General features: G+C 45.9%; 3 protein-coding genes across 3 annotated transcripts; 2 read left to right on the top strand and 1 right to left on the bottom strand.

The window, feature by feature from the left end:
* Positions 1 to 7,476: 7,476 nt before the first annotated feature.
* On the bottom strand, positions 7,477 to 9,022 carry ACHE_70135S (uncharacterized protein; the record flags this gene model as incomplete). Its single annotated transcript, XM_043282435.1, has 7 exons — positions 7,477 to 7,706; positions 7,758 to 7,979; positions 8,027 to 8,228; positions 8,279 to 8,375; positions 8,427 to 8,668; positions 8,722 to 8,889; positions 8,948 to 9,022. 7 exons carry the CDS (start codon positions 9,020 to 9,022, stop codon positions 7,477 to 7,479), a joined length of 1,236 nt encoding a protein of 411 aa, XP_043139814.1.
* A 758-nt stretch (positions 9,023 to 9,780) lies between these two features.
* On the top strand, positions 9,781 to 11,078 carry ACHE_70134A (uncharacterized protein; the record flags this gene model as incomplete). The annotated part of the gene is made up of 4 exons (XM_043282434.1): positions 9,781 to 9,957; positions 10,009 to 10,116; positions 10,168 to 10,544; positions 10,595 to 11,078. The coding sequence occupies 4 exons, from the start codon at positions 9,781 to 9,783 to the stop codon at positions 11,076 to 11,078; spliced, it is 1,146 nt and encodes a 381-aa protein (XP_043139813.1).
* A 1,181-nt stretch (positions 11,079 to 12,259) lies between these two features.
* On the top strand, positions 12,260 to 13,070 carry ACHE_70133A (alpha/beta hydrolase; the record flags this gene model as incomplete). Its single annotated transcript, XM_043282433.1, has 2 exons — positions 12,260 to 12,658; positions 12,726 to 13,070. The coding sequence occupies 2 exons, from the start codon at positions 12,260 to 12,262 to the stop codon at positions 13,068 to 13,070; spliced, it is 744 nt and encodes a 247-aa protein (XP_043139812.1).
* Between the last annotated feature and the right edge of the window lie 2,340 nt (positions 13,071 to 15,410).

Genomic DNA, 15,410 nt, shown 5'->3' with positions numbered 1-15,410 from the left:
ATTGTTCTTCAGCACTTGCTGGCTACTGATAAAAAGATACAATGGAAAAATAAAAGGCAGTGAGATGATGAAGGCTCAACATTACTATATAAACAGTTTCTGGATGCTTGTTGAGTACTTGCTAATCAGTTTGCTGCTGTTCCTGAATTTGAATCCGCTGCCTCATAAGTGTAACGGGCTAGGCCCGAAAGGCACCTCGAACCATAAATGGTTCTCGATTGAAGCTATTCACAAGAGCGTGCCGAAGTCAGGTGATCGTAGATCACCTGATCACGAGTATATAAATCCACCGCCAGCGTGTCTTTCTTTCTTTCTTTCTTTCCTTTCCCCAACGAGTTCTTTTGTACATATCTATATATTAGATAGCAAGGCTTCGGCCCATTACATTAGAACTCGTTCGCCCTCATCTATCTACTTATTTATTGAACAACGGATTACGCATCGGATTGAACGCGCAACGGATCGTACATCGCACACTGGACACACTGGACACACTGGACACACTGGAAACACTGGACACACTGGACACATTGAACGATTGGACATACCGGATAACTGGATACATTGGACATCGGATATCAGACATCGAAATTCACGGATAGTTGAGCTATTTACAAACAAATCAATAGTCAAGTCAGTCATATGACCACATTTTCAGCGGAAATCAGCGACCACGAGTCAAACGACCAAACCGACGGCAACATGGGAGACAATATACACTCAGGAGGGACCACCACTCCTGTCCCACAAGATCTTGTCGCAGTTATTGCAGGACTTCAACGACAACTGCAACAAATGGAAGAACGGCGGATTGAAGATCTTCGTCGTCTCAAAGAAGAGTTGACGAGCCCACCCAGAGAGCCCTTGCCACAACCGACTATTGAAGAGATAGCCCCCCAACCAATGGCGGACCCTGTTAGGAGACCTCGACCCAAGCTGACAGACCCAGAAGTCTTTGATGGTCGAAACCGAAGTCTCTACCGTCCGTTTCGAAGCAAGCTGCGCGCTAAACTTGAGGTCGATAAAGAAGCCTTGGGCAATGCCTATGATCGTATGTGGTATGCTTTTGGCCGTCTAACAGATGGGGCTGCTATGCAGGTGCTGCCCTGGATGGAGCGGTTTGCTAAGAAAGGAGCTACTGAGAGCCAGCTGGACGGAATGCTTGATCAAATGGACTTCATCTTTCTGGACCGGAATCTGGAGGAGAAGGCTGTACGAGACCTTGCAAGCTTGAAACAGAACAACAAGCCCTTCACAGTCTTTCTCACTGAGTTCAACCGACTACTCATGGAAGCTGATGGCCATAACTGGCCTGAAAACACAAAAAGGTCCTACCTAGACAATGCATTAAACCGTGAGATGAACACACGCCTTGAAACTGTTGAAAAGAAAAATGGATTTGAAGACTATTGCCGCCAGCTACAGCAGATTGCGGACCGGATGGAGAAGAACCAATTGCGGTACTCACGGAACAATAAGCATACCACCTCAACTTCTCCAGCTCACCCTGTGAATACCACCCGTGCTTCCTCTCCACCCCAAGATATGGACTGGGAACCCACAACAACAACTTCTGCACGCAGCCAACCTCGACGCGTGGCTAAGCATGTATCACGAGAAGAAATGGAACGCCGCAGACAAGAACGACGTTGCCTTCGTTGTGGTGACTCCACGCATTTTATCTCCCATTGCCCCTACGACAGTCCTAGGAACAGTACCCGCATGGCTCGCTCACACATTCATGGGCCGGAACTCGAAGATGAAGAAGAGCAGTTGAGGGAACAACCCAAGCTGGGAAAAGAATAGCTCCTGCAAAAAGTCTCTTGCAGGAGCACCACCAGCAGTTGATGGATCTACCTACATGGCGACCGGCCCCAGCAGCTCAGATAGACCTTCAGAAGGAGTGGAACGACTTCCGAAAAAGAGTCAAGTTTGACAGACCTGAATTCAGAGTATCCGCATTAGTCAATGGAGAACAGGTCAGCAGAACGTTAGTGGACACCGGTTGTACTACATATGGTATGGTTTCTGAGAATTTTACCCGAAAACATCAACTGGAGCGTGTAACCATCAAACCACGAACTATCGACGACTACAAGGGCCCAACGGATGATTGTATAAGGGAGGTAGCGAAAATCTCATTGAACGTGGGGGAAACCACCAAAACACTGCATGGCTGTATGTTGTTCCTAAACTGGGTAGGGGACTCGACATGATTTTAGGCCTTGCATGGATAGACGACCAACAAGTGTTTATCGACCCGAATGGTCCGAAATTGCGCTTCACAAATGGCATTGTTGTTAGTAGCATGGAAGATCAACCACAAATGGATATCCAGCCCATCGGGGCGAACGCTTTTGCACTATGGAACCGACAAAAGAAAAAGGACAGCAGCGTACAGATTTTCGCCGCAAGTTTAAAGGACATTGAGAAAGCATTACGACCCAAATTGCTGACAGACCCCCGCACCAAACTACCACCTCATTACCATAAATTCCTATCAGTATTTGACCGGAAGGAAGCTGACAAGCAACCACCATATCGAGGACCAAATATCGACCATAAGATTGAACTCAATAAGAACGCTGATGGAACGACCCCTGAACCTCCATGGGGCCCCCTTTATAATATGTCAAGGGATGAACTGCTTGTGCTACGGAAGACATTGACAGAGTTGTTGGAAAAGAACTTCATACGTGTTAGCAATTCGCCTGCTGCAGCACCTGTATTGCTTGTCAAGAAACCTGGTGGAGGCTTGCGATTTTGTGTTGACTACCGAGCACTGAACGCCATTACAAAGAAGGACCGCTACCCCCTACCACTAATTAATGAAACATTGGAAAGAATTGGGAAAGCAAAATGGTTCACCAAGTTGGATGTTATTGCTGCTTTTCACAAGATTCGTGTCGCTGCCGGCGATGAATGGTTGACCGCATTCCGAACTCGATTTGGGCTGTTTGAATGGCTTGTAACACCATTTGGACTAGCCAATGCACCGAGCACCTTCCAACGCTATGTTAATTGGGTCCTACGAGATTTCCTAGATGAATTTGCTTCTGCTTACCTTGACGACATCTTGATATTTACGGATGGAACATTGTCAGAGCATCAAGAGCATGTCTGCAAAGTATTAGGCCGTCTCCAAGAGGCTGGCTTACAGATTGATATTGATAAATGCGAATTTGAAGTGAAGTCAACAAAATATTTAGGATTCATTATTGAGGCAGGAAAAGGTGTCAGCATGGATCCAGCAAAGGTTGAAGCAATCATGAACTGGGCTGCCCCTACCACTGTGAAAGGTGTCAGGTCATTTTTGGGATTCGCGAACTTCTACAGACGTTTCATCCGAAACTATTCTGAACTTACAACTCCACTAACAGCGTTGACTCAAAAAGATAAACCCTTTGTGTGGGATGATAAATGCAAGGAAAGCTTCCAACAGTTAAAAAGGATGTTTACAACGGCACCAATCCTCATGCAATTTGATCCAGACCGCGAGACTGTCGTCGAGACTGACTCATCAGGGTGGGCCACTGGTGGCGTACTTTCACAGTATGATGATGATGGTGTATTACGACCTTGCGCGTACTTTTCCAAGAAAAACACTCCTGCAGAGTGCAACTACCAGATTCATGACAAGGAACTTTTGGCGATCATCAATGCATTGAAAGAGTGGGAATCAGAGCTCATATCAGTGGTAAATTTCCAGATACTGACAGACCATCGCAATCTCCGTTATTTTACTACCATGAGACGACTGAATGAGAGACAGATGAGATGGGCAGATCTATTGAGCCGATACAACTTCACACTTCATTACCGACCAGGGAAGCTTGCAGGGCGCCCTGATGCACTGTCTCGACGAGAGCAGGATGTTCCTGTATTGGGTGATGAACGGCTAAAGCATCGCGAACAACGACTATTCGATCCTGAGATCCTCAAGGACGGACCAGTGGAAGGAAGCAGCAAAAGAGGACTAGTTGAAGAACCCCATCCTATTAATGTGTCCCGGATCCTTCTAGCACCAGTCGGCATGGAGCCCTATAACAGTGAGCCAAGCGCACCTCAAGGATATGAACAGGCGAACGAACCTACCAATCTCAATAGTGAGCGACCATCGTTGGAAGAGCTACTGGATATGACTCTTGATGAACATTGGGCTCGGGTAGAGCCACTAGATGAAAAGTATGGTCGTATACGAGAAGCAGTGCAAGTAGGAGCACATCAATTCCCACGTGAACTGGGGATCAAAGCCTCAATCTCAGAATGCTCTATTGAACCGAACAACCGCTTGTGCTACCGAGGCCGGCGATGGGTCCCTGACATTGAATCTCTGAGGACAAGGTTGCTACAAGAAACACATGACTCAGTACTTACAGGCCATCCAGGGAGGAGCGCAATGTATGCTATCCTGGCACGAAGGGTCTACTGGCCTGCAATCTCTGAGGATGTCAGACGATTTGTACGGAACTGTGACAAATGCAGTGCCAACAATGTATGGAGAGACCGCCGACAAGGCCTACTGAAGCCTCTACCAATTCCAGACCGAAAATGGAGATATATTGCAATTGACTTCATCGAGAAGTTACCAATCTCAAATGGTTATGAAAACATCATGGTTATTGTCGATCGCCTTGGAAAAGGTGTCATCCCCATACCCTGTGAGAAGATCGACACCTACACAGTAGCACAGAAGCTTATTCAGAGTTTCATTGGCTATCATGGCATTCCAGCCAGTATTGTATCAGACAGAGGAAGACAATTCACCAATGAGATGTGGAAGCGTTTTTGTGAGCTACTGGGGATCAAACGACAATTATCAACTGCCTACCACGCTGAAACCGATGGCCAAACTGAGCGAATGAATGCTACTATTGAACTATTCTTGCGCTCATTCTGTGATCACACACAATCGAACTGGGCGTCATTGCTACCAATGGCACAGCTTGCAATATGCAGCCGGGATGCTGCCTCCACAGGTGTCAGTCCATTCTTCCTTGACCACGGCTACCACGTCGATCCCTTTCAGTTAGAAGAGGATGTTGAAATCAACCTTTCAGCACCAGACCTGGGCACCATGCGTGAACGAGGTGAACGAATTGCAGCCAAGCTAAGGGGAGCTCTTGACATCGCCACAACAGAACTGGCTGTCGCCCAACAGAAACAAGAAGACTATGCCAATCGTCAAAGAGATGTCGCCCCTGAATACCAGGTTGGGCAGAAAGTCTGGCTTGACCTGCGCAATATACAAACAGAACGCCCTAGCAAGAAACTGGGAAGCAGGCAGGCAAAATTTACTGTGTTGGAAAAGATTGGATCCCACACCTACCGCCTCAACACACCAGGCACAATCCACAACGTGTTTCATACAGCGCTCCTCCGCCCAGCGGCAATGGATCCCTTCCCTAGCCAACGGAAAGATGACTACCAACCTCCTGCAGAAATGATCAATGGGAATGAAGAATATATGGTCGAACGAATACTAGATGAGCGTTTTCGACGGTGGGGACGAGGCGAAAGACATGAGTTTTTAGTCAAATACATTGGCTGGCAGGAACCGGAATGGAACGATGCGAGGAACATGGAGGATACCATAGCATTGGATGACTGGGAAACCTACAAAACGATGAATGGGATTGTTGTCCAATCGGCCTTGAGTATACCAAATGAGCCACCCCACGCCGGGGGGCGATCGCGGAGGCGACGAGGAAGGGGGTAATGTAACGGGCTAGGCCCGAAAGGCACCTCGAACCATAAATGGTTCTCGATTGAAGCTATTCACAAGAGCGTGCCGAAGTCAGGTGATCGTAGATCACCTGATCACGAGTATATAAATCCACCGCCAGCGTGTCTTTCTTTCTTTCTTTCTTTCCTTTCCCCAACGAGTTCTTTTGTACATATCTATATATTAGATAGCAAGGCTTCGGCCCATTACAATAAGTTCCAGCTCTAATTGCTCATTTTGAAGCTGTTTCAAGCGAACTTCTTCTTCTTTCCTTTTGACTTCTGCCTCCAGGTCTCGTAATTCTAATTCTTGACGGCGTTGTTCAATTGTCAGTATGTTTGTTGAAGCCACTCGGCGAAGATTCCGTGATGAGGTTGTAGATCTAAGTAGTTATCAACTAGTCAGTAACTGCTCAAGAAGCACTTGACATGAAAGTATACTTACTCATTATCAGCAACCTGAGAAGAAGAACCTCTTGAATTTTCATGTGAGATTTCAAAATTTTGACTGCTTGCTTGCCTCTCTGATTCAGCTGTTGAAGATAATCGCTGACGTTTATGGCCTCTTCCTATATTAAATTAAGTACTTGTCAATTACTTAAGAAGTACTTATATAACTTACTTTCCCGACTCATGTGTCGCAGATAGTTTGCCTCCATTGTAGAAGCTCGATATGAATGATGAATATTGAACTGCTGAAAATTATGATATTGAAGAATATCATCTTTGTCAAGTTTTGCAGAACTAAGATAGTTAGTGTTGTATCAAGCAGTTGATGAGTAGTTGGTAAGTACTTCCGAGCTGCTTCAGCCAAAGTCAAATATTTCCCTGAAGCATATGATTTTTGGTGTGATTGCTCAACAGCATTTGTATGGTTTCGTAGAATATTAAAATAATGTGGCTGAATTTTTGAGCATGATTCATTTAGACCTGCCTTAATAACTGCACTCTTTTTTTGTATGGCCCAGGTCTGGACTGCTGGCGATTCATATTCTATTCGATAGTTAGCAAGTACTTATTGAGTGGTTTATTACCACTTCAATACTAACGTATCAGTAGTTTAATCAACTCATCATACTCAGCCTCTGACTGGCAATCTAGGAGACTCATCATGCGACTCCAAAGGCCTGATCCTTTATTTTTAGTCCCAATTGCCTTTAAAATTGAGCGTTGAAAATGAACACGACAGAATATGATAATATGCTGTAACTGCCATGTAGGATCTTGGTGTTGAGGATCAATTTCAGAAAGATATTGCCCAAGCCCTGATTACTTAGTAACTGCATCAAAAGTACTTCAGGAGTGCTTACCTGTGTACTGTTTTGTGTCCATATCAACAATAATACCATGAATCCCAGATCCATGAATTGGATCAAATAGAACTGGTCGTCCAGAAACCTTCTCAATAAGATGGAATGCTCGCTTGAAAAGTAAATAGTAACCTTCAGTAGAATCCTCACTGGTAAAGACTCGAAGTAAAGTTATGACTAGTTGCCAAGTGGTTAGCAAGTAGCTCTCAAGCAGTTATGCAGATACTAACTTTTGCATTGATCTGGCATGAATGTTGCAAAAAGAACCTCATTCATCTCTTTGGATCGAATTCGCTTGAAAGACATATCAATTTCAAATGAAGATAAAGTTGATAATAAGTCAATCTGATCCTTGAAGGCACAAAATACCATTGTACCTTGAGAATCATGATATTTCTCTTGAATGTATTCCTAGGCACTTCATTAGCATTCTAATAGTCATTCAATGAGGCAATGGATGATTAGAACCACTTACATTGATTAGCGAATCCCGGTTCTGTAGGAATAGCAACCCATTAATATCCTGTCCATTAGGGTATGAAAGAAGTCGTTGTTTCTGGATAATTGTTGCAATTCGGTCTTTATTACAGAAGCTAGAGTGGATCTCTGCTAATGTAGAAGCACCATACTGCTGACAAAATGCCTCTAGTTGTGGACTTCGAAGAAATTGTGCTAACACTAGTTAGTATGTATTATTCAATCACTTGAGAACCAACCACTTACCTGTGGTCAAACTCGGGTCTTGTATTTGTTGGATAATCCTTTTAACCCCTTGTAAAATTCGTTCTGGTGCCTTGCTTGGTGGTGGAGGTGGATGCTGGTGAATTCCATGGGATGTAAAGAGGATATATGGACATTCATTGATATCAACTGGCACTAAAGCAGTAAAAATAACACCACAGGAAGTATGCTGTAGTCTGCCTGGCCCCTGAAGGTGATCTCGATCTTTAACCAGTTAATAGGTGATTGACAATCACTTAAAAAACACTTACCGCAATACTTTCGTCGGGATGCTAATGATTCAAAAACACCACATTCTTCAGTTGGTGGCATAATATCATGATTAAAAAGGTCCTCAAGGAACTGTAGATCAATTGATGTATGGCCTTGAATAGATCCTCGATGATGTTTTGTTAAAAACTCATTGGATCCATTACTACAGCCAATATATGGTGGAAATTCACCATGGACATTCTATGACTAGTTAGAAATCACTTGGAGCATTGTAAAAAGATTTAACCAACCATTTGGGTATGCCGCTTAAAAACTGGCTTGCAAGTTGGAAGCTGGTCAATGCATGCATAACCCTTATTGAAAAATTCATTTTTTGACCGATAATAGCTAGAAGTACTTAGTAATTGCTTCAAAGCTGTTTAGGAGATGTTTAAATACCTGTATGCATTTCGTTTTCCAATATTTGCCTCCAGGATTTGGATATTCCTCTGAGTATTTCGAATCACATCCCAACAATCCTCATCAACAAATGTATGATGATAGGATTGAAGAAATGGATTCAAAAATTCACATGCGTAGATACCAGAGCATTTCCAAGTCCATCTTTTAACTAAACAGTTGAAAAATGGGCATTTGACTGGTCTCCTTGGTCCATGTTGTTGACGCCGTGAGTATTGAATCTGTAACTGATTAGCAAGCACTTTAAAAGCAATTAGAAAGTACTCAACAGTACCTCATGAACAAGCTGCTCCATTTCATTCTGTGATCGCCCTCTAGATGCAACAACATATGAATATCCATGAATATGACTTGTCGGATACTCTGGTAAGTCATCAATATATTCAATTTTTGATGTCTGGAGAGAATGGCTTTTTGAATTTGTGAGTTGTACAGGAATGCCCTATTTCCGCATTGAGCCGTTAGCAATCAGTTAACAAATACTCAATTAAAATAAATACCTCGACATTGGGATCAGTCTCTGGACTTGATGAAGTAAAATCTTCTAAATTGAAGATTTCAGGCTGAGGATCCATAGTAATGAGAAGATCAACGTATACTTTGAAATCACATACAACTGTAACATAAGAAGAAAATTGAAATTGAAATTCAGAGTAATGGGTATTGTATTTGAATAAATCGCGTGTCACGTCCTCGCTGATTAATGGTCTTGGCGGTCATAAGTGTCACGCGTCCACGTTTTTGAGGTGGCGTGATCTGTGGACACGCACGCGACAAGGCGCGAATGAATACTCAGCTGAATAATCGGCCGGAGGAGTGCACCAGTGACGCGGTTCCGTCCTCCAGGTGTTCACGAATCATGATATCATTCATTTTACACGGTCCACTGGCTATTGTATTATTGCCAAAAACTCCGTGTTGGTGCGGCGCTGCGGATGGCGTACTTGTAGAGTGCTTCTGTACGAAGTACACCACTGTTCGGATTGAATGACATGCTCCGTATTGTAGAAGTCATGGCCATGCCGGAATACTCAACAACGTACAGAATACCATCATGCAAGCAGAATATTCGCGCGGCTTAACATTAATAAGCTTTGCCTGACGGTCTATCTCCGGAAGCTTGGGAACAGTGCTGCCAATAACCACGCCGACGGTAACTGCTAGCAAAGTCCGTGCTGTGAAAATCATTACAATAATCCCTCTTCTATTGGCACCGCACCTTGGTTCATTCTTGACTATTGCCTGGCCTCGGGAAATTTTGCGATTTCGATTTTTCTTTCTCTCGCTCCTTGATATCATCGACGATGTATCTCTCTTGCAATGCCTGGCAGCTATGCCACCATTAGACCGCATGGATGAGGATCCGGGCGATAATATCGCCTATCGCATATGGATTGGGACTATTGTTACTGTGGTACCGGCTACTGTTATCACTGCGTTGCGGTTTATCGCGCGGACTGTTTCGCGGGTTGGGCTTTGGTGGGATGATTATACCATTGCGGTTGCTCTTGTGCGCTCCCCTTGGAAACTTGTAGGAAATTAGGTTGCTAACTGTGACTAGGTGATTAATTGGGGAATGGCTGCTACACGATGGGCGCAAGTTCTGATGTATGACTATGGCCGACATACTCAATACGTAGCGTCCGAAAAAGTCATAAACTTTCAGATAGTGCGCATTTACCTGAACTTATACTACGAGAACGCAGGCTAACCACTGCAGAGCTTCATCGCGGTACAAATAACGTACTTCTGCAATGCCGTCTTCACCAAAGCCTCGTTGCTACTTCTCTACCACCGAATCTTCGGCGTCGTTTCAGGATTTCGCTGGGCTCTAGGAATCTCAGCATTCCTAGTTACGGCATATTTCATCGCTTGTGTCATCGTCACTATTGCCGGCTGCTCTCCTGTCTCGTACTACTGGTACAGACACCAGGAAGGGTCATGCATTGACGAAGTGAACTTCTACCGATGGAACGGCATCGTCAACATGCTTCTAGATGTATTGGTGCTATGCTTACCGTTCCCAATGACCTGGCGTATCAAGACATGCCTCCGACAGAAGTTAATACTAACGGGAATATTCCTCCTCGGTGGATTGTAAGTCCATCCCCCAACATCTCATGCTAATCCCAATCTAACAGACCCAGCGTCTGCATCGTCTCCATCCTCCGCATAATAGCCTTCGACTTCTCCGACGCCAACGACCCAATGTACAGCACAATCAACACAGCAACATGGTCCTCCATCGAGCAGTCTGTCGGCATAATCTGTGCCTGTCTCCCAACTCTCCGCCCCATGTTCCGACAACTATACGACGCTTCTCACAATTCCACAGATAAAGGCAGCGGGTCTGGATCGCGCACGCTTTCGTCTTCTTTGCCTATTCGCCTGTCGCAGCTGGGTTCGCCCCAGGCCGAGGCTGACGGGAGCACGGTTTGTTTTGCGAGATTGCCTACTGCTATTACTGCTACTGATGGGTCGAGGTCGAGGGCCTCGTCGACGACGCAGACGAGGACGGGGCATGGGGTTGATATGTATGGGTATGCACCGTCGATACCATCGGTAGCGACGGGGGGGAGGAGTCGAGCTGGGTCGAGTGGATTGGGGAAGGAGGCGCAGCAGTGTGTATGAGTTATGTATAAGGGCGGTTACTGGGATCTACGGCGTTATTATAGAGGATATGGGGTTTTGGTGTAATAGAGCTATTGCGGCTAATGAATTATGATAGTTTGTTAGATTATATCTCGGATACTCCCTTTAACAATGAGACGGTTAGCCACTGGACCAAAATGGCAACGCTTAACGCTGTTTTAAGCACACTGTGATAGATTGTACATACATATAACCAAGTAACTTTCCCATTCAATGATGAATTGAAACATGATCGAGGGTAATATAGGTGCAACAGGCCTTGCGGTATCGTATCTGCATTTCACATAATAAACCCGTTGGTTACTCCACAACCGTAAAATCAAGTCATCAGGAGCAGGCACTACCAGCTTCATCGGCTTACCAGGAGGATCAAACCCATCCCCTGAGGACCACGATCGTAACATCACCGTCGTGTTGGCATGGCTTTTCTCATCACCCCAATCCCTCAATAATTATATGGGATGGACAGGCACCAACGGTCACTGTCCCCAGGCGAAAGTTGGCGAATACTTTGGTCATGTGGTCTGATCTGCTGGAGGTTTGGTGTTTCGAAGTGCCGCCCATCATGGCTGGTGTTGGCCTTTTCTAGCTGATCATCTGCGGTGCGATGGATGAGGATAAGACCCTGCTTTCTGAACCCATTATTATGTCCACTCCAGTAGAAAATGCATGGTCATGACCGTCGTGGCCTCGGTGAAGGGTGGCCGATATCCCTTCCTTTTTGTTCTTGTTCTTGGTGATTGTATCCGAGCCCAGATGCTGAAGGGAGATAGAGAGGATGTTATCCGTTTTTTTTTTTTTTTTTTGATGCGGGAAGAAGGGATATACCATCTATCTGTTGTGTATTTCAGGAAAGGGGCAATTCGAGAGTCAACCATGATCAGGAATGGCTTAAGGGTCCGAAAACTAGATTATATGATGCCCTGTGCGAACATACCGGGCCAATGCGATCATTTTCCGATTGATTCTGCTTCCGATATCAAGTATACTCCGTAAGAGGGATATTTCCGGCTCATCCCTATGGAGCACTCCGTAACGGCATCAGCGGCTAGTGCGGGGTATATAGGGAAAGACCCATATAGCAGCTATTACTAGTCCCTGCCCAAGAGCCATCACAAGAAATACCTCACTTGGACTTCCATCCTCCAATTGACACTACAATGTCAAAACCCACCCTAATCTTTGCCCCCGGCGCCTGGTACCCCCCAACAGCCTTCGACCCCCTCATCGCCAAACTCCCCGACTACACCTGCCACATAATCGCCTTCCCCGCCGTCCAGCAAGCAACGACCGTCACCGATCTTCAACTGGACATCAGCGCTGTCCGCACTCTCGTCGAGCAAGAAGCAGATGCGGGGCGGGATGTTGTAATAGTCTTGCACAGCTGGGCTGGGTTACCAGTAAGCAGCGCGTTGGGTGGATTGAGCAAGCAAGCACGGACGAAGGCAGGGAAAGAGGGAGGTGTTGTTAAGCTGGTGTTTATCGCGGCGTTTGTACCGGAAGTCGGGGAGAGTTTGCTGGATGCGTTTGGGGGACAGGCGGAGTGGATGATACGCGATGTAAATGCATCCATTTTATACACGCTTGTATGCTGTATAGGTGGCTTATAGGCTAATTCAAACTCAGATCGAAAACGGCACCGTAACCGCCAGCGACCCATTCAACCGCTTCTTCCACGACGTCCCCGACGGTCATGAATGGACCAAAACTCTCCGCCCACATGCCTGGGCTGCCAAAACCTCGCCTGCCACTGGCGCCGCCTACCTGGAGATTCCCAACTCATACCTGCTGTGTGAAGATGATCGTGCGATCCTGCTGGCTGCGCAGGAGGCTATGGTTGAGAGGGCGAGGTCGAAGGGGGCGGTGTTTGAAACGGAGAGGATTAAGGCGGCTCATACGCCTTGGTTGGTACCAGAGGTGATGGGAGAGGTTGTGGGGTATATTAGAAGGCAGGCTGGGGAGGTGTTGTAGATATTTTAGATAGTTAGAGGCTGATGGTCTTGAATATATGATTCTTTGCTGTCTTTGGTTTTGGTCCAGCATAGAATTGTTATTGGATCATTTATGATCTTTACGCTCTTCTCATCGCATTAACACTTGACGAATTGGCCCTGCATGACGACTCAGGAGTCCCAGGGCGCTATGCAGATACGTTTGTCAATAATGAGGTTGAAATAACAATAAGAATAACTAGACCTCGCCACAGCCCGCCCGCGAGAGCCCATGGGCAGGGCAGGAAAGCCTGCGCCCACCAAGAGCCCGTTTTTGCATAACTTTCCCAAATAGGATGGATAAATTGATGATTTATCTGCTTGAATAACTAGTTAGTTACCTGTCATTTATCCCCGTCACCGTCAGTACAGTGTTTAATGATAGTATTCAATGTTAATTCACATGGAATTTAGAGAAATATTATTGTATTCTGCTCTCTCGCAGCGCTAATACATGTATTGCCAACTGATTATAAGGCCACCATTCGTTGGTGATTGGTAATTATATTATATTATTATTTAATCAAGTTTATTGTCTATACCGAGCCCTAGAGCTATGACAGACCATTATCCATGGACTCAAGGCCAGCAGCTATTCTACAGTCTCTTGTCCCTATAAGTCCCTAGGGCAATACCCCCTTTCTACAATCTTTCTAATCCTTTTCCCCGCCCCAAACCACCTGTGTGCGCAGGGCTTTCGAGCACAGTGCTCTCCTTGTGTTTTCAAAACAAGATGGGTGTGGCCTAGGCTGAATCTCAACTCAGACTACCCTCCCTGCTACCCTTCTCCTGTCCTAGCTGCCTCCTCCAATGCTTCTAGTCCCCATTCTTTATCTCTTCGGGCCCTTTCCGCCGTTCGCTGTAGGTGTTCTCGGGGTAGAGCTATGCTGGTACTGGCTAGGAATCGCAGCAGCGCTCTGGTAGCTCTAGACTCACCTAAAAGTCGTCCTTGTGTATCTTCTTCTGCAGCAGTGGGTCTCATGACTCCGTCTGTCTTCAGGTCCTTGTAGAGCCTTTTTCGTTGGTGTCGCCATTCAAAGAGAAGATGGTGTGTTGTTTCCCTTGACATACCACATCCCTCACAGGTTGCATCCTCCTGGACCCGGATCCGATGTAGGTGTGCTCCTATAGCTGCATGTCCCGACTTCAGTTGAAAATAGCGGCTTGCTAGGTATTGGTAATTATATACATGGTGTAAGAGACACCAAGCTCCATAAGAGGTATATATTTTAGCATCAGACATTTACAACTATAATTTGGCTGGATCTCATGAGCAAAGATTTTCCGAGAAATTTTCTGGGATCATTCCAACTTAGGATACAATCTTTTATTGCAAATATTGCAGCTCTTCATCTTCAGCAGGAACTGTAGATGCTTGAGTATTTTCAGATTTATTTATTGGGATAACCGCCTGTTCATATCATATAAACTCTGTTTAAAGGTCCCGGTTTATTTATTTATTTATTTATTGTTCATACACGCATCTGTCAGCCCTTTAGGCCGAGTGGCGGCAGGTCCTGCCGGGCGGCCGGGTAAGCCGCCGTAGTGGTAATCTATGTACATCGTCGCCTTTCTACAAACATCCTGATATGTAATTCCGCATGTTGTATATCCCGTGCTGCTAGTTTTGGTACTGCTGTTCCCATAGCCACGAAGATCCATGGGCTTGTTGGAAACTATCTCGTTTCCTTCCCTACTTCTGCAAGCGCGTAACCTCAGCTGCACTATGCTGCTGGTTGCCTCAAGTCCGTTGTTGTGACTCGGTATGTGGTTGGTAGGGTCTGAAACTGGCCTAGGAGGCCTGTGTCAAGCATAAAGCACACTGCCTTCGGCACCAGGTCTGACCGTGTTAGGTAGGCCCGGTAATCCAACTCTCGCCCTGACCCCTGTGTAAGATGGCCCATCCGGGGGCCTGCCTGGTTTGTACAGTGGAGGAAAACATGGCGCATATCTTGACGACCACGACCACAAGAGCATTCAGTCGATTCCATAGCGTTAAAGGTACCAAGATAACTAGCCAGCGCAATCTTCCCAGTTTGCATTTGAATGAGGACTAATGTAGCGGCTCTCCGTAGGCCTTGGTATAGTTGCATTGGTGCTTTTGAGGGTTCTTTCCATAAACGACGGAGGGAGTTCCCGTGGGTGGAGGCAGCCCATTCAGACTTCCATGCGCTTGCTGCTTCTATGCGGAGGGCTCTTCGAGTGCTAGCCATGAGAGTGAGCTCCTCCACACCATTGGGTGCTGCGAAATTAGCAGCTTCTTTTGCAAGAGCGTCAGCACACTCATTGCCGTAGATGCCTTCATGACCTGGGAGCCAAT

Source organism: Aspergillus chevalieri, chromosome 7 (assembly GCF_016861735.1).
Source record: "Aspergillus chevalieri M1 DNA, chromosome 7, nearly complete sequence".
Lineage (NCBI taxonomy): Eukaryota > Fungi > Ascomycota > Eurotiomycetes > Eurotiales > Aspergillaceae > Aspergillus > Aspergillus chevalieri.
This window is presented reverse-complemented; position numbering and strand designations above follow the sequence as displayed.